The 18,243-nt window shown below is 43.0% G+C and overlaps 1 protein-coding gene across 7 annotated transcripts; it reads left to right on the top strand.

Annotated features, from left to right (window-relative positions):
- The first annotated feature begins 3,820 nt into the window (after positions 1-3,820).
- LOC126981820 (uncharacterized) lies at positions 3,821-17,845 on the top strand. 7 transcript variants are annotated; one of them, XM_050833404.1, is made up of 7 exons: positions 3,928-4,245; positions 7,037-7,368; positions 8,236-8,810; positions 10,165-11,169; positions 11,627-11,789; positions 12,982-13,132; positions 14,184-17,845. In XM_050833404.1, exons 2-7 carry the CDS (start codon positions 7,098-7,100, stop codon positions 15,166-15,168), a joined length of 3,150 nt encoding a protein of 1,049 aa, XP_050689361.1. In that variant the 5' UTR covers positions 3,928-4,245; positions 7,037-7,097; the 3' UTR covers positions 15,169-17,845. The 7 variants fall into 7 exon arrangements, with proteins under 7 accessions (XP_050689396.1, XP_050689361.1, XP_050689390.1 ...); XM_050833426.1 differs by lacking the exon at positions 3,928-4,245 and adding an exon at positions 4,277-4,306 and having other exon boundaries at positions 8,236-8,561; XM_050833395.1 differs by lacking the exon at positions 3,928-4,245 and adding an exon at positions 4,277-4,306.
- The last annotated feature ends 398 nt before the right edge of the window (positions 17,846-18,243 follow it).

The following is an 18,243-nucleotide window of genomic DNA, read 5'->3' as shown; positions in this document are numbered from 1 at the left end:
TTGTGTATTTTCTTTACATGCCTTATCAAACCTATGGGAAAGCATTGGGTTCACGGTTTTTGTTGCCTTGACACAAACTCTACTGAAAAATAGTAATCTTTCTTGCTGAAAAATGTTAATAGACCTTACAGTAGGTGATGATTGTTGAGGGGAATGAGTCAAGTGCCAAAGCAGTAAGTAGGTGGCAAGTGTGAATGAAAACCATAATAATGAAAGAGTGATAGTCTGTATACCTCCGTGGTGCAGTGGTTAGCTTGCCTAGCTAAAGTATATGCCCAGGCTGTTGACATGCACCTCACCTAGCTTATTATCCCTTTCGAGTTGGTCAATAAATAGGTACCTGAGGAAACCTGGGGAAGGTAAACTTTGGTAAACTGGATTTCATACTGGCTCTGTGTCCTGGGGTAATGGGTTCTTCCCACCACAGGCTCAAGGCCCATTACAGTGGAGATGAGCACCGAGGCCACACGCAGCTATAGCGTATGCCCCCAACTTTACTTTTAGTCCTTTGAGAAGAGAGAGATGTGAGGGAGAAGCTAGGAATGAATGAAGACGGTATGCATAAAGTTGAGTAGAATAGGTATGATGAAATACAGCTGAGGTACAAAACGCTGCCAGACACAATGAATGGCTTGAGGTAATTTGTTGTAGAAGGAGCTGGAGATCCCCACAACATCTTGACTCTTATGTTTGAAACTGTTCCATGGGGAGAGTAAGAGATAAGAGAATGAACCACCAACTGAGAGAGGCTGAAGAAAGATGGTTGAAGGTGGACAACTGAAGATAGAGAAGGAACCAAAATTGTAAGAGGCTGATGATAGTTTATTGATGGAGAAAAGCTGAAGATAGAGAAGAAAGAGAGAATGGACAAACATTGCGACAGATTATTAGTGGCTTAGAATAATTTGTTGAAGGAGAAAAACTGAAGATAAAAGAGAGAGAAAGAAGATAGAGAAGGAACCAGCATTTCAACAGACTGAGAGGCTTAAGATATTTGTTATTGCTATTATCATTGAGATCCAAGAGAGGGAATCAAGAATAAAATAAAAAAACAGACCCAAACCATGTCCCCTCAATGAGCAAACATGGAAAAAAAAGACATTGATTAAAGGAAAATTATAAAAAAGAAAAATAATAGTTGAAGGAAAAATGCTGAAGATGTAAGCAGAGACCCCAACATATAAATACACAGCATACAGATAAAAAAATATAAATATAAGACAATAATCCTGAAGAAACCAAGAAAAGTTAGTTAGCAGAGGCAAAACAGAATGGCCACATGTCACCTGAAACTGATTTAGCAAGAGATATATTGCAACAAAGAAAATACCAGGTGAGTATCTACATATAAACTGGTGCTGCCCAAGTAGACTATTATATTACTCTACCTAATCCTATATTCTCAAACGTTTATGGCTCACAACAAGTATTTCTAAGGCCACAAAGGAGATGGATTTTTCTTCATCTTGAGCTGGTTACCTGGAAGAGGATGATGGCTTTGTGCGTGCGTATGACCTCAAAGTCCTAAAGAAAGTCCTGTTATGTTCCTTTGGTGCTGAGGAGAATGTGGAGAGAAGGAAGATTTAAGAGCAAGAAGAGGTATATATTGGCTTTGCGCATTATAATCTCAGAATCCTTTTATTTATGTCAATTTCTCTCTATTTGGTACTGAGAAGAATAGTGGAAAAAGAGGTTGGCCAGACAAGGCGAATAAGCAAACAAAATATGTAAGAGAACGTATTGCAGAGGAGAGGAAAAATTAAAGGGGAACACCATCGATCCTCGTGTCTGTGTTGAGGAGACTGAGCACATTCTTTCAGTACTCTCGAACACTGGCACCTTTTAAAATAGGTGTGAAATATAATATAGAGGGGGAAATAAACATAAGGGAGATGAGGGAGAGAGAGTCGACTTTCCGCCCCCCCCCCCCCTCCCCTTCTTCCCCCGTCCCTCCGTGATGAATAAGGAAATGGAAAAGTTAGCAAATTAAACTCGAGAATCACGCCCCGGTGTTACGCGCATTTCTCAGTTTACTTATTATTTTTCCTGTTCTTTGCATTTGCGCGCACTTTCTTGTTTTCTTGATAATCTTGCGCATTCACAGTCCACTGGCTCCTGTTTCTGTCTCGTTAATTTCTCTACATTTGCACACATTTTCTTGTTTTTTTGATACTCCTGCGGATGACAGATGCAAGGTCCTTCTCATTTGTACACCGTGAACCCTCGTAGACAGATGCGTGCGTGGGCGTGAACGGGCGAGCGCGAGCCGGGAGCGATTGTGTGCGACTGTGCGTCATGCTTGCTATAATCTCTCTTCTTCTTCTTCTTCTTCTTCTTCCCGTGATAGATAGGTAGATATTTTTTTACTCGACATTAGTACACTGAAGGTGGTAAAACTGGTCACGCTTGAGTTTCTACAGTGATATGCGCGTCTTAAAATGAGTTGAGAGGAAGGTGGAAGCTGAGAAGGAGAATGCGAAGAGAATTAAGGAAGACGAGTGCAAAAAGAGGATGGCCTTGTGCGTGCGTATGACCGCAAAGTCCAAATGAAAGTCCCGTTATGTTCCCTTGGTGATTAGGCGAATGTGGAGAGAAGGAAGATATAAGAGCAACAAGGGGAATTGGCTTAGCGCATATAATCTCAGAATCCTTTTATTTATGTCAATTTCTCTCTATTTGGCACTGAGAACAATGTGGAGAGAAGAAGAGTGGTAGAAGAGGTTGGCTAAGGAAGAGAATTAATGTGGAGAGATCGAAGGAGAGTGAAAGATGTTGGCAGAGAGAAAGTGGAGAGAAGGAAGAAGATAGGCTATTGGCTGTGCTCTTATAACCTCAATCATTTTTGTCTCTCTGGTGCCGGAAAAGCCATACCAGATCTATTACGAACACTCTATTAGCTAAGATTATTCATGTTAATTAATTAGGATGTTATATATTAAGCGGCCCTGGTATAAGATTCTGATTACGAGTCATGCAGAGCCGTGATTAGGGCGAGAGTTGGCCAGACAATTCCTTTATCCAATTATCGATCTCAGTAGCAGTGAAGGGACATATACGCAATGGTACGCCTTGCCTCAGTGCGTTTCTCCGTCTCTTTGGCCCTGAATGTGGTGAAGAAGAAAAAAATCATTACCCCGAATCAGAGGGACATCCATAGTGACATATATATCGATCTTATTATTAGGCTATGAGGTACGCGTTGCCTCGGTGCGTTTCTCCGTCTCTTTGGCCCGGCCCTGAATGTGGTGAGAAGAAAAAAATCATTACCCCGAATCAGAGGGACATGGTAATTGACATATAATATCGATCTTATTATTAGGCTATGAGGTACGCGTTGCCTCGGTGCGTTTCTCCGTCTCTTTGGCCCCTGAATGTGGTGAGAAGAAGAAAAAAATCATTACCCCGAATCAGAGGGAGATCCATAGTGACATATATATCGATCTTATTATTAGGCTATGAGGTACGCGTTGCCTCGGTGCGTGATCTCCGTCTCTTTGGCCCGGCCCTGAATGTACGTGGTGAGAAGAAAAAAATCATTACCCCGAATCAGAGGGAGATCCATAGTGACATATATATCGATCTTATTATTAGGCTATGAGGTACGCGTTGCCTCGGTGCGTTTCTCCGTCTCTTTGGCCCATCAATCTGTGCCGGGGGAAAAAATCATTAAAGACGGACGCCGGGCCATTGTGACATTTAGTTTCCCCAAAGAACCCATTTATCGACCAGTCCAGAGGGAGCAGGAAACATCGATCATGGTGGGCTGCGGGCCGGTATCGAACCCTGGGACACGCGGCTTGTAACTAGGCAGGCCAACCATGAATCTACACCATTATTTTAGAAAGGTGAAGGAGAGAGGAGTGCCAGGAGAAGGGAAAGCTGTATAAAGACGGGAAACTAACGTGGGGGGAGGAGTAAAATCCGGGTATGGAACGGAGTCAAAACACCATCTAGACATGTCAGAATAAACCAAATGGACGGGAATGTAGAGGAAATGGGGGACATACACCCAAAATCCCTCGGTATAATCATGTTTTCTGAAGGATTGGAGTTTATAGAGAACACCCCTGAAGCATACAACAGCTGATGACCTCCCTTACCAGCACCACCACCACCTCATTAACCTCCATTTTCACGCTTATCCCGCCACCCCACGCACAAATATCGAGGCCGAGGCGGGATAAGTGATTTCTCTTCCATTTTAACTCATCCCCAAGCGGCCCAGGGGAGGAGGAAGCCCAGGAGGTGAGTAAAATAAGGAGCGGGTCAGGGAGGAGTGGTCTATGGAGGACGCTGAGGCGGGAAGGTGTCCGTGTGTTTGTGTACCCGTGTGTGTGTGTGCACCTGTGTCCTGTGTGTGTGTTTGTGTGTACCTGTGTGTGTGTAGCAGGGGACACGTGCAGCAGGGGAGATAGGGTCAGCAGGGGAAGGAAGGGGAAAGGTGGAAGTGGTTTGACAAGACGCGACCTATTGTGTGTGTGAAGGGGAGGCAAAGGAAAGGAAAGGAAAGGAAAGAAAGGAAAGGAAAGGAAAGGCAAGGAAGGGCAAGGCAAGGAAAGGAGAGAAAGGGAAAGGAAAGCAAGGATTGGAAAAAGGAAAGGAAAGGATTGGAAATAAAACGGAAAGAAGGAAAGGGCAAGAAAAGCAAGGATTGGAGAGAAAGGGAAAGGAAAGGAAAGCAAGGATTGGAGAGAAAGGGGAAGGATTGGAAACGAAAGGGCAAGGAAAGGAAAGGTAGGGCAAGACAAGGAAACGGGAGGACAAGGGAAGGAAAGAAAAGAAAAGAAAAAAAGGAAAAGCAAGGAAGGACAGGGGGAGTGTACTTGTATTAAACATGAGTATTACCTATGCTGACCTTTCTGTGTGTGTGTGGAAGCTCAGCACATATTGACCTTATTTATTTCAAGGGTAAGACTAGTGTCCAAACAGTGCACAGGGAAAAAGGTCAGTGTTGGATAGTAAGGACAGGGTTAGTGAGTGAGGTCAGTGTTAGACAGTAAGGTCAGTGTTGGGTTGTTAGGTTAGAGTCAGTGAGGACGATTAGTGTTGGGGAATAAGGTCAGTGACAGAATAAGGTCGGTGTCAGATAATTCTTCACTCAGCACTCGATAGTAGTAACCTATTGCCACATAATTACTCAAGAACTAACTATTTTCAAACTATCTAGACTCCATCTTCTTGCAACATAGTAGTAACCTATTTGTCAGTGAAGGAGGTTGGTGTCAGGTACTTCGTCACCCAGCACTCGATAGTAGTAACCTATTGCCACATAATTACTCAAGAACTAACTATTTTCAAACTAACTAGACTCCATCTTTTGTAACGTAGTAGTAACCTATTTGTCAGTGAAGGAGGTTGGTGTCAGGTACTTCGTCACTCAGCACTCGACAGTAGTAACCTATTGCCACATAATTACTCAAGAACTAACTATTCTCAAACTAACTAGACTCCATCTTTTGTAACGTAGTAGTAACCTAGTATTTGTCAGTGAAGGAGGTTGGTGTCAGGTACTTCTTCACCCAGCACTCGACAGTAGTAACTCATTGCCACTCAAGAACTAAATATTTTCATTCCAACAAGACTCCATCTTAACCTAACAGATAGTACTAATCTGTTTGTCGATGAGTGAGGTCAGTGTAGGGTCATTATTCACCCAGCGCTCGGAAGTAGTAACTCGGTGCCACATAATTACTCAAGAACTAAATATTTTTGTACTAGCTACACTCCATCTTAACCTAACAGACAGCACTGTATGATGGGGCTAAATGAAACAAAATAAACCTAATTTCAACACATTAATCATTATATATGACTTGGATCATAGTAGGCAAAGAGATCTGAAATTTTTTCCATCAAAAATAACATTGGTATTATTCTAGTGTTTGCCCATACTCACCTCTCGCAACCAAAATTGGCTAGGGGGCCTTTGAGACTGCGGGGAATGTGGCGGTAAACATGAAATGCGCTGAGCATGCTTTGCTCCTTTTTGAAACAGCATCAGTTTTGTTTTGGGGTCATCAGTGAGATTGGTTTCATCATAACTGATTATCTAGTCTGGAGGAATCCCATCAAGTGTTTTTTTTTTTAAGGTTCTGAATGTATTCTTAACAGTAGCATCAGAGACAGCAGCTCTTTTCCTTGAAATGTTTTGGCAATGTCTTGTAATAATGTCGGAATGGCGCTTACGGAAACCATGCTCCCAGTCAACACCAGGTAAATTGTTTGAGACAGGTGGCATGTCGACCCTTCTTGTTCAAGTAATGTTGCACAAAGCATCGCAGTTCTTCCATGTTGGAAGCAAGCCCATACTCACCAAGGGCAGCTGCATTAACAGCCATTGCCCTCTCTTCATCTTGTAAAAGAGTTGTAAGATGCCCCAAGCCCTCAACTGACCCGGGTTCTTGACAAGCCCTTTCAAATGTCTGTGAAGAGTTGTGATGGGGATTTTGTAGCTCTTGCTAATTGTCCAAATTGTGTCTTCTCCTTTTTCAAGGTCAAGGAGAGCACTAACCATGTCATATTGGCTGTACTTGAACATACTGGAGTCTTCCTTCCTCTTGTACTTCCTCAACATGATGAAAATAGAAATAAAATCTTGATTAGGTATTGGCACTGAGGCCCTGGCCCATGTTCCATTTAGCCCCATACACAAATTTTAACTGTAGCAGCTATACAGTTAGGGCTTCCTACCTCATACTTCTACACAACTTACCTGAGCAATTCTGTGTCTTCAGTATGCTGGGCTCACAGACCTTACAACTTAAGATATTTGTAGCACTCCTCTTGCTCTACCTCTTACACTACTGTATGTTGATAATTGTAATAACTCATGAAGGTTGGAGGTGTAGGAGTGGTTGACTAGATGTATGCGTGTGTGTGTGTGTGTGTAATGGTAGTAACGCGTGGAGGCATGTCAGTAACCTCTAGGGAAGAGGCACTCCCTTACGAGCGGTGCCTCCCTTGCCTCTTAAGCCATCACTAGGTAAGCGAGGTCTCCGCTGGGCACTGGGTTCATCACTCCTAAAACTCTTTACAGTGAAGTAGGACAAAGTGTCGTGAACTCAGCACAAATAAAGCCAGACACAAGACACGAGAGCATGCCCCCACAGTGCATTGTGGTCGGGTGCCGGCGCAAAGGCTCCATTGGTGAAAAAGTGAAGTGCTTTCGGATTCCAAAACCTGCAGGGCTCAGGAAAAAGTGGTTATACTTATGTGGAAACAGCAATGCGCACCCAGAAGGCCGTGTATGCGAAAGACACTTCAGCTTGAAACAGCATGTCGACCCAAACGAACCAATCCGCCAGGGCAGGCGAACACTCAAGCCTGGAGCAGTGCCCGATCGCAATCTCCCTGTCCTGCATATTCCTGGCAAGTAATAGTTTCAGTTTCAGTCAAGTTGTTCTCGTAATGGTCGGTTTTCCACAGGTAGGTACGGCAGCGAAAAAGTATATTATGGTTCAGGGTTTGCTGCACCTTGTCCCAGTGATAATAATAATAATAATTTTAAGGGAGTTGTGGATTCCCTTAACTATAGTGACTTCTGCACTTCTTGTTAGGTAATGAGAGGCAAGAGAATGTCTCACAGTGAAATAGCTAAAATAATCATTTAGAACAAAAATACCATAAGGATAGATATTTATTGTGTAACAGTGTAATCCATTGAGAGGTAATGATACTGATGGATGTACTACCTTCTCCGCCTCTTCTGTCTCCTCCTCGCAATTATCTTATGCTCCTGCCTCCCTCTAATTTTTCACCATCATTTTATACACAAGTAATTTTTCTCTTTCTCTTTCTCACCTTGCCTCTTCCTCCTCCTCCTCCCTTTGTGTTGCTTGGCCTCAAAGGTTCTGTAAGTTGAGTCTAATGATGTTTCTGATGTTGACTGAAGACAATGGCAAATAGTAAGGGTGGGTCTTGGGGCCTTTCAGGTTGTACCATTAGATGGGTGTTATTCTGTACTATCCGATCATTCTGGGAAGCCACTGAGTTAGGCCATGCATTTGTGTGAATTGAAAAATCTTTGATGGCAGAGATTATTACTTGAAAGTAAGAGGCAAGGGGAGAAAATAGTGATGGTTCTTTTCGTACACATGGACACACATACACCACTTATTATTATTGTTGTTATTATTACTATCATTATTGTTCTTATTAACTATTAGAAAGCTTGTTTTAAGGTATACTAATTACATACCTGATAATTATAATCTGATGTGCCTCATTCTTTTACAGAGGTGTTCGTGAAGCGTGAAGACACAACATCCACAAAACTCACAAATTCCACCCCAGCCACAACAATGACTCCTAGTTTGAAAAAATGTGTGCCACTCAGCGTGAAGCTGAAGATCCTGGACGACCAAGAGAAAGGCTTTGGCCCCAAGAAGATCATGAAAAAGTACAAAGTGAAAAAGTCAACATACTATCGCATATTGAGTGAGAAGGAAATGATAAGAGACTATGTGGACAGAGGAGGCTCACTCGAGTACAACTCCAAAGTGGAGAAAGAGGAAGACGATCAGGAAGGTGACGCCGTTGAAAACAATGACCCCAAAGACAAGGTAAGCGAAATCAAGCCGGAAGGAGATGTGAAGGTGAACTGTGACAGGGAAGAGCCGCTCAACCAGGCCGTGATGGATTGGTACAATGAACAGAAGGCTGAGGGCGTGCCCGTGGATGAGGTTGACATCAATGGGGCTGCCGAGCGGCTGGCGCGGGAACTGGGCTTCACACACTTCAAGCTGAACAGCGGCTGGCCGCTCAGATTCAGAAAACCCCAAAGCACTGTGGACAGTACGCTCAGTTCCGCTGTAAGTGCCAAACATTAGAATCTGTTCGCCGGGTTCTGTGCACCATTCCAATCACTTCAAGTACCTCTCATCATGCCTGGCTTAAAGTATACATTCTTCAAAGAATGGGTGTAAAAAAAATCCTACTTATTTCCAATTATTTCTTACTTTTACTTCCATTAACGCTCCCAACAACCCCTTGACTTACCCTGTGCACAGTCCATCCTTGTACCTTGTGGGAATACTGGTGGCATATCACCTGCCTCACAAAGAAAGAAAATACCAACGGCAAATCATTGGAAAACCTATATCAGCGGGTCAATGGGGACACCTCCGGCATTGCACATTTTTCCCAACATTCCTGTATATTTTACAGTTCTGTTTAACAAACATACATGTGAATATTGCCTGCAAAAAGGATAAGCACAAGTAGAAAAGCCAAATAGTGCACATACAGCATTCAGGAAACAGCACAACTGAGGTTGTAGTAAAAAATGTTACATTTAGCATTTAGTCACTTCCCAGCCTCACAGACTTAGTGCACATCATGGCTTAGTAATTGCTATATTTTAAAAATTAAGGAGAATGCAAACTATAGGTTTGCCAAGTGCAAGGATGGACTGTTAATCTTATAGAAGTAATAATTTGAATTACATAAAAATTGACTTTGTGTGGCCTCTTCATTGAGGCAAACCTTGCGGTAAGCAATGGCTCCCACACTCGTATGAAAAAATGATTACCAGTCAGTATTTTGACACAACAGTTCATTGCTGTTCCTGTGTTCAAATTTTCCTTATAGCATTCCAAGTTGAATGGTGTGCACGAATATATGAATATACCCTGTGTTGTTCTCACCTCTGCTTATGTTTCCACAGCACAGAGTCAAACTTACTGTGTCCTGTAATGACACATCCAATTTATTATGTATCCTCTATGTGTAGGAAGGAAAGAGTTTTGACACTAAATTTTTTTGAAAAGTTTTTATTTGATACAATGAATGTGGTCCAAACAACTTTTTATGTATCCAGGCTTGTACAGAGAAGTGAGGACATGACCAGGCTGCTGCCTCTTTGGGCTTCTCCCTGTCACTATAACTTCCTGCATGTCCTCCTCTTTGGTGTCTGTGAATTTCCTCCTTGGAGTTCCTCTTCTTTTTCTCCTTGGCAGCTACACACAGAATGGACTGCTATTCATTGTTATGCCCCAACAGAAACACTTTTAACATATATGGCTTTGACTATGGTATCAATAAGATGTTTGATCTCTTGAGATGAGGATTATACTACACTTAAACTTGCAACACATTTTTGGGATTAGCCTGAGAAACATAATGCTGATAGAAACTAACAACACTTCTGATACATTCACGCTGCAGGAAAACTCAGACGGCGATGAGGACTCAAACTATTCTGGAAGTTCTGGCATTAAGGGCATGAAGGTGCTGAGGATACAGGACCAGATCACAGCCTTCCAGCGAGTCCAGGCCGGGGAGACGGCGGGGCAGGTCGCTGACGACATGGGGGTGAGCCGGCAGACCATCCAGCGCATCAAAAAGAAGTTCAAGGACACCCTGCAGTCCCCCACCATGGATGAAAAATACCACATCAGCGTTGAGAAAACCAAGTACAAGAACGATAGTGCGGTGAAGGATATCCTGGACACCGAAAGGAACAAGGAGTCTGTGTTTGCGGCCATAGAGCGGCGGAAGCGGTTGAAGCTCAGCAAAAAGGTGTTAGCGAAGAAGGACCAAGGCCTGTCATACCAAGAAAAGATAGAGGCCGTGGCGCAGTGTAAAGCGGGAGTCTCACTGAAGCAAATAGCGCGTGATTTCTGCGTGAGCACCTCGACCATCCAGCGTGTGAAGAAGAAGTTCTCGGAATCGCACCAACTCCAATTCAAGCACTACATGAGACTGGACCAGAAAGTCCGAGTCCTGGAACGACTGGACGAAGGCGAGACCATCATGGAAATCGCGGAGGACCTTGGCGTGCACGAAACAACTGTCCGAGGCATCAAGAAAAGCCGGCTAAAGATCATGAGCCTGTACCGAGCTGGGCGTAAGTTCGTTAACGCGTCCACACCCACCACCACCACCACTAACACCACCACCGCCACCACCGCCAGGGCCCCCACCACCACCAAGGCCCCCACCACCAAGGCCCCCAAGGTGAATAAGTACGAGACCTTGGAGAAGAAACTCATGGAGTGGATTAACAACCTGCGGCACTGGAATATCCCGATGAGCAACTCCATGATCCAGAAGAAGGCGCTCATGATCCAGATGCACCTGGCACAGGACGAGGGCATCTCCACCGTGCCGTCCTTCCTTCCCACCAAGGAGTGGCTCGCTGGCTTCAAGAGGCGGAACAACATTCAGAAGGTTGGGTGGCTAGTTGTTTTTTTCCTTTATCCCCCCCCCTCTTTTTTTTTTTTAGTTTAATTATTTTTTACATTATTTGTCATTTTTAGGCTAGTATTTTTTTGTATTTTACTTTTTTCATTTTATTTTATTTTTTTAATTTTCACATTATTCTGTACATTTTCTTTTCCATCGTTTAGGCTAGTATTTTTTTGTTTTTACTTTTTTTTAATTTTTTACTCCTTTTTACACTAAGGGAAGCAACTCAAGGTCACAGAAACAAAGAAACAAACAAACAACCCACTAAGCACTGCTCCTGTTAGAGAAAATAGATTGAATGCAGCCTCATTTATTGACTTTGATATATGTACCCTCAAAAGTGTCAGCTGTGATTGATTTAACTTATATTTATGTTAGAAAATGTAATATAAATAAATGTGGGTCTGAGGAAGATAACTCCTGCCTTTGTCCTCCCCAGCTATCACCCGAAGATACTGACTCAGCAAGTGAACCTGACGAGCTCAGGTTCAGCAGCAAGGCGGCGCCCAAGTCCAAGAAGAAGTACTTTGCTGCCAAGAGGAAGGCTCAGGCGGCCCCACCCATTACCCCCGAGGACATACCGCTGCCTCCAGCCATCACAGGTGCTGCTGCTGCTGCTAAATTCCTCAATGTGTAGTCCAGAAAAAGTCGTTTTTTTAACAAATTTTGAAGGTCATCTTTCGGGAGTTGACATGTAAACTTGTTTTCTAGGAGGCATAAGACCCTGAATTTTGGACTTTAATCCCTAAAGGGTGAGTGATAATTTTTTCTGGATGCCAGATTACCGGCAGGTGACGAGTTTTTCTGGTCTGCCTTTTTCGACCATAATTTTGAAGTTTGCGTGGGGATTTATTGGTCAGCATGATACTTCTTTGCGCAATACAACCACAGTAGATGCGGCACCATGGTTACATACCATAATACTACTACATTTATTCTTCATTCAAACATGGTGTAGTTAGTCTTAGGGGAGGTTGACTTATATATAACATGAGACACTGAATTAAGGACTCATTGCAACCCTTACTCAACTACTTGATGTTTAGAATGAATCAGATATATGCCACACAATAATGAGCCACTCTGAAACAGTGAGTCAAGTCAGTCAAACAAAGAAACTTAGGTGTTGAAAAGACAGTAAAATGAACAATAATAACACGAGGCTTGACGCCAACAAGAGTGCAGCAGCAGCAGGCAGAACACTGGTAATCTCTCCTTGGCCCTGACTGGATGAGATTGAGAGTACTGCAGCTTCTGATTGGCTGAGGCTGAGAATAATGCTACCAATGCCTCGCTGATCGGCCAACTTCATTATTATTATCATTTTTATTATTGAGATCCATGAAAGGGCATCAAATGAAAGTACAAAATTACCATATACCCAAACAGAGTCCCCCGATGGGCAAACATGGATGTGGAAAATAAAAGAGACAGTAACAGTAAAGTAAGAAGAATAAAAAAAAAGGAGGAAGGATGACAAAAAACAATGCCTAATGAGTTAACAGGTTGGGCGTTGACTTTAGAGATCAGTTCTTCTCTAATGTATACGAGGCACCGAAGGAGAAGGAGCATAAGGGAAAGAGCCATTTTTATTCTTGTCTGCAGTAGGAAAGGCAGACTACACATTGCAGGAAGAACAAGAAACAAGTTGCAGGGTAAAAGCGACCTTGTATTTTGTGGACCGAGGATTACTTTTCCCTTGCAACTTGAAAAAAATAGCTGTGTCCCTTACGCCCCTTCTCTGGATGCCTCATGTATCAACCATACACTCATGCACTGCTCCTTGTCCTGCAGAAATCGACATGCCCTTGAGTAAGTTTGCCGAGGGCCTGCGGGAGATGTATCTGAGCCGGTCGCTGCCGCCCAACCCTTACAGGTGCAACGCCTTCACCCCGAGAGTCCTCCTCACCTGCTCCGAGCCAAGGTTCATGGCCTCGGATATTGTGTATGTATTAATCAGTGCAGTTGACCCATTGCCTACTTTTTTATCTTAAAATTTCTCCTATTTATTTTGTTTTCTATGTTTATTTCATATGTCAGGTGGTTGTGTATGTATTTATCTCTATCACTGATTCATTGCTTACCTCTTCATTTTAGAATTTATTGTATTGTATTATATTTTGTTTGTACATTTCATCTATCAGGGGGGTATAGAGACCCATGGATTGACAAGTACTGAGGTTCAAATACTCCAACACCAGACAGACAGACAGGGCAAGGCCTTTGATTAGAGTGATAGGGCTGATGATGAGAGTACTGGAGTTTGATGCCAACCTTGGGAATTTCACATTTCACACTACAAATACACATGACAAAGTGTGGATGATGATGATGAAGTCCTGTGTTCCTTTACCTCAATCATCCTACATTTGCTGCAGACTTCAGTTATTACTCAGCCTTGTTTGTGAAGATGACCTTCCTGAACAAGTAGCAATGAGAAAACAGGAAAAAAGTTTGATGTACAGCTTTCACACACTTTCTGGCATAATCATAAATCAGATGACCTACGAGTATATCTGTTATTTCTTCTGAGAACTAGTTCTGACATTACATGACTAAAAGTTACTCAAGATCTAGTGTCTAAAGCAAAGGATTATAGAAATGGTTGCTTATATATGGTGTCAATCCATTCTCATTTCTTGTATATTTATTTATTTTTATTTTTACTGGAAAACTAAAACTGTTTGTTTACTGTTTGTTCCTACAAATTCTTACATTGCATGACAAAAGGTTATTCTCTCAAAGGCTTAGACAATGAATCAAAAGGTTATGTATTGTGATGGTACATTCTCATTTCTTCTGTATTTGTTTTATACCTTTTACAGGAAAACCATAAAATATTTCTCCTATTTGTCCCTAGAAATTCTTAGATCACATGACAAAAGGCTACTCAAGATCCAGTGTCTGAGCTTAGGCAAAGAATGGAATGGTTACATATGTATTGTGATGGTACATACTGTACTCAGTTCTCGTGTATATGTTTATACTTTTTACAGGAAAACGGAACTTCTGAGTGACGAAGAAACATGGCTGACAGCACACACCAACGCCGGCAGCGACTCAGACTGGACGGAGCAAAACTGGGACGCAAACTCCCTGACGGAAATCTCGAACGGCTCAAGAGAGACTCAGAGGTCAAAGAGAAAGAACTCAAACAATGAATTCGACCGGAAAAGGAGAAGAGTGGCGGAGAACGAGAGTGACGAGGACGGGTCAGTCGTGGACTACAGCAGAAACAACTACATGAACATTCCTATCAAGCAAGAACCTCAAAGCTCGGTGGACTCGATTTCACCAAACGTTCCGATGGCCGTGTTACCTGCTGGCAGCACCTACGTCCCTCCACTGCCGATGTTCCAGATGCCAAACGGGGGACTAACCGTGTTCATGCCTGAGTCCCAGCAGATGATGATGCAGCACCCCGTCAACTACCCCCACAATAATGCCAGTGACCTGTTCATGAACCAGCAACAGCAGCAGCTCAGAGGGAGGGCCAATGACATTAACGCCTCGGGACAGTTCAGTGACATTCACAGTGAGGTTGACGTTGAGCCAAGCATCAGACAGGACAATGAGAACATGATTGTGATGCCCTTTGGACGAGATGCTGACGGCGAGGCTGAAAAGAGTAACCAGTTGCCTTCATCTGAGCCGGACTCGGTGAGTGACGCTCTGGCGGAGAAGGCAAGGAAGGAGCGAGCCGCTGCGATCGCAGAAAATATTGGCATGAATGTGGAATGCTCGTCGAACAAGAAACTCAGAGATTTGACATTCAAATTACTAGAACTGAACGGTAAGAACTTAATTTGTGACGACAGAATTGATAAGGCAAGGGAGGAGTATGAAAAGACGGTGGCTCACATAGAGGCTGAGAAAAGAATAAACGACACGGAAATAGATAAGGTGTTGTCAGCCATTCAGGAGTGGAAGGAGGCGAAGAGTAACAACACCACCAACACCAACACCGCCACCGCCACTTAGAGGCACCGGTGGTGGTGGGACTTCTTTTATTTTCCACACTTAACCTTCCGTTGCTTTACCCTAAGTTCATGTTGTGTCGTATCTCACGGCGACGCGCGACAGAACTCGAAGAACTTTTTATTCCATGCCGTGAGAGTGGCCGCAGTTCTTCGTGGACTTCGTGGAATTAACTGTAAATTATTTTGGTAGTTTTTACTGGAGGCAAGTGTGTGTGGACAGAAAAGCTAAACAGGTGGGAAGAATTATTGTGGAGGGAAAATCTAAACAAGTGGAAAGAAGAATGACTACTACACATTGATCAGGCATGTGAGGTACTGAATATATATTTTGTAAAGAGTCGTATGTATTTGCACAAAGAGAGAAGAAGGTTGGTGTGTAGAGCAGCTTGTCAGTCGTCGGTGGCTTGTCGAGTCAATGTCAGTCTGTAAGTAAGAAAGTAGCTCAGTTTTTTCATTACGACTACTAGCTATAGTTTACTGTACCGATAGTCAAGTCGTAAAATATCCAAACAGCAATGCCTGTAAGGGAGATACGAAAGCAACATGACATTTTTAGCTTATACTGGCGGCAGTCTTGTACATATTTGTGACTATTTTCCTCTTATGATGGACAGCCTTGACGGGAAATAATTGACGGAGATTTTTGCCTTCCTTCTCGCCATCTGGTGCGGAGTGGACTGGGTAGCGCCACAACCTTGCTTTGCCACAACTCTAAATATTTGGTTGTTCCTCATTGTCAGTATGAATACCTTGCTAGTATTAAGTTGAGGCAAAGTTCAGTAAGCATCAATGGAAATAGTAGAATTAATGATGGTAAGGGAAGGAAGTCATTGTGGAAATCAATATGTATTATACATCAGTTGAATGAGACAGTGGATGGCTATAAGTCCCCTCAACTCTGCTCTACTTTGTCCATCAATCGCCAATCATTATTTAGGGTTTCATTCAATACTTACTTCCATCGTTGAGACAGTAAGACGAAAATAAACTGAGAAGGTAAAATGTAAGGTTGTAAGTCAATGTAACTCTTTTCTGCCCTGTTCACCAATGATATTTTAGGATTTCATTCAATACTTCCATTGTTGAGACAGGAAAACAAAGATGAATGGAGATGGTAGAATGGAGGGTTGTAAATCACTCTATCTCTGCTTGGCCCTGTTCATCAATGCCAACACCAATGACATTCTAGGATTTCACTCAACACTTGCTTCCATTGTTCAGAGAGTAGGACAAAGATAAGTAACATGTACACCAAAGGCCTCACAGAGTGGCTCTGTGAACCACTGCTCCCAGAATCTTGACTTGAGTCCTCGGGCTCTCTCATAAAGCTAAGCAGTTCTTGCCTATTTATAAATCACCTGTATGTGAAAATGCTCAAAGGGAGAGTATGTTAAGGTTTGTAAGGAAATAAGTGTATGTGTGCAGTTGTAGATAAAAGTATGGATCCACCTTACTTAGCTCTCAGCACAGCAAGTCATATGGGGTGAGTGGGAGGGAGGGAAGGGGGGATGAGCTGGCAGGGGAGGGGATTGCCTTGCCACAAGGGGAAGGGACACTCGAGTCAGGGAGTTTGGAGTAAGTTGGATCAATGCTTCTATTTGCAGCTACCCAAGAGTGTTTTATGACCTGACACACCTACAGGATTAGGGCGTGTTCACTGGTTCCTGGCCATTGATTCAGTCTGTACTTATCTCGAAAAAGGATGAGGCGATGGGTGTCTGGAGGGGGGACAAGGAGGGGCTGGTGCCCCTCCTCAGAAATCTGTTATATTCTCATTCACGTTGTAATGAAATTAATATTTTTCAAAGCCTCAGCAGCACCCTTGGTGCTGCAGTTATTGGGAAACTGCATGTGCCATTGCCTTGTGGCTCACCAAGGAAATATGAAATTTGATGTATTTAAGTATATCACCAAAATCATATCAAAGTCATATCGGCTCTGCCCCCCCTTGAAAAAATTCCTGTAGACACCCTGGGCCTAGACATGAATGACTGTCAGAATAATGATTGGTAGCTCTTTATTTTGATAGAATTAATCACTGTCAGAAAAATGATTGGTAATGATATTTTGACATTGATTCTTAGCTATTGTTCCAGTGTGTACTTACATCAGAAAAAAGTGAACTACTGTCAGAATGGTATGACTGGCAACACTTTATTCTGACAGCAGTCCAGCAAACCCTCTTCCTCTTATTCAACCAAAAAACAGATTCCCCAAACCCTTCAAACTGGCGAATACAACCAGTAATGGCACGTCTTATTTTTAATCAATACCTCACCCGTTTTTTACAGGACAATTCTTTACAAAAAAATTGGTAAATAAAACAATACCAACTTGTAAACATCTTATTTTTTTGCTATTGGTAATGTCTATTGGCACCTAGTCTAAAGCTGTTTTCTGATATGAGTACTAATTGGAATATGGTCTGTATGGATTGGTCAACACATTCTATGGCAGGTCTAAGGGATGGTTGAGGATGCAGTGTTTGTGGGTTGAAGTGGTTAATGGACAGACAGACTCATACAGAACACGTTGAAGTGAGTGCAAGGTGCCATGTCTTAGGCTGCCACCAGTCATCAGTCAGTAGTAGTTTTTGTTTGTTTATTTGTGTTTCAGTGCAATACAAACATTCCACAGTTTTCTGCAGTCTGTGAAAACAATACTACGACATCCATTGACTTTTTCTTTTCTTTTTCATTGCTGTCTTGGAGGAAAGTGTAGTGTTATGCTGTAGCTCGGAGGAGGAGGAGGAGGAGGAATATGTCAAGAATTATTAAGTATTTATTATTCTTCCAGTGTTATGCTATGCCAAAGTGATTCCACAGAGTATTTAATCCTAGAGTTTGACACACACACACACACACACACACACACACACACACACAGCGCCGCACTGCAAGACTTCACGGCCAAACAGGCGGTGGTTTAAGCCCCACTCAGGCCGGATTGTTACCGTTGACTAGGAGTGGTTACTGACCCCCCTTGAGCAAGGGGGATGGGGTGTGTAGTGTGTGAGGTCCTGGCAGTACCCAGAGATCGACGATAATGAGCATGCACGTGCTCGTGTCGGGAGGGT

This window comes from Eriocheir sinensis, chromosome 4 (genome assembly GCF_024679095.1).
Source record: "Eriocheir sinensis breed Jianghai 21 chromosome 4, ASM2467909v1, whole genome shotgun sequence".
Taxonomy (NCBI): Eukaryota; Metazoa; Arthropoda; class Malacostraca; order Decapoda; family Varunidae; genus Eriocheir; species Eriocheir sinensis.
The sequence above is the reverse complement of the archived record's forward strand: the minus strand, read 5'-3'. Positions and strand labels throughout refer to the sequence as shown.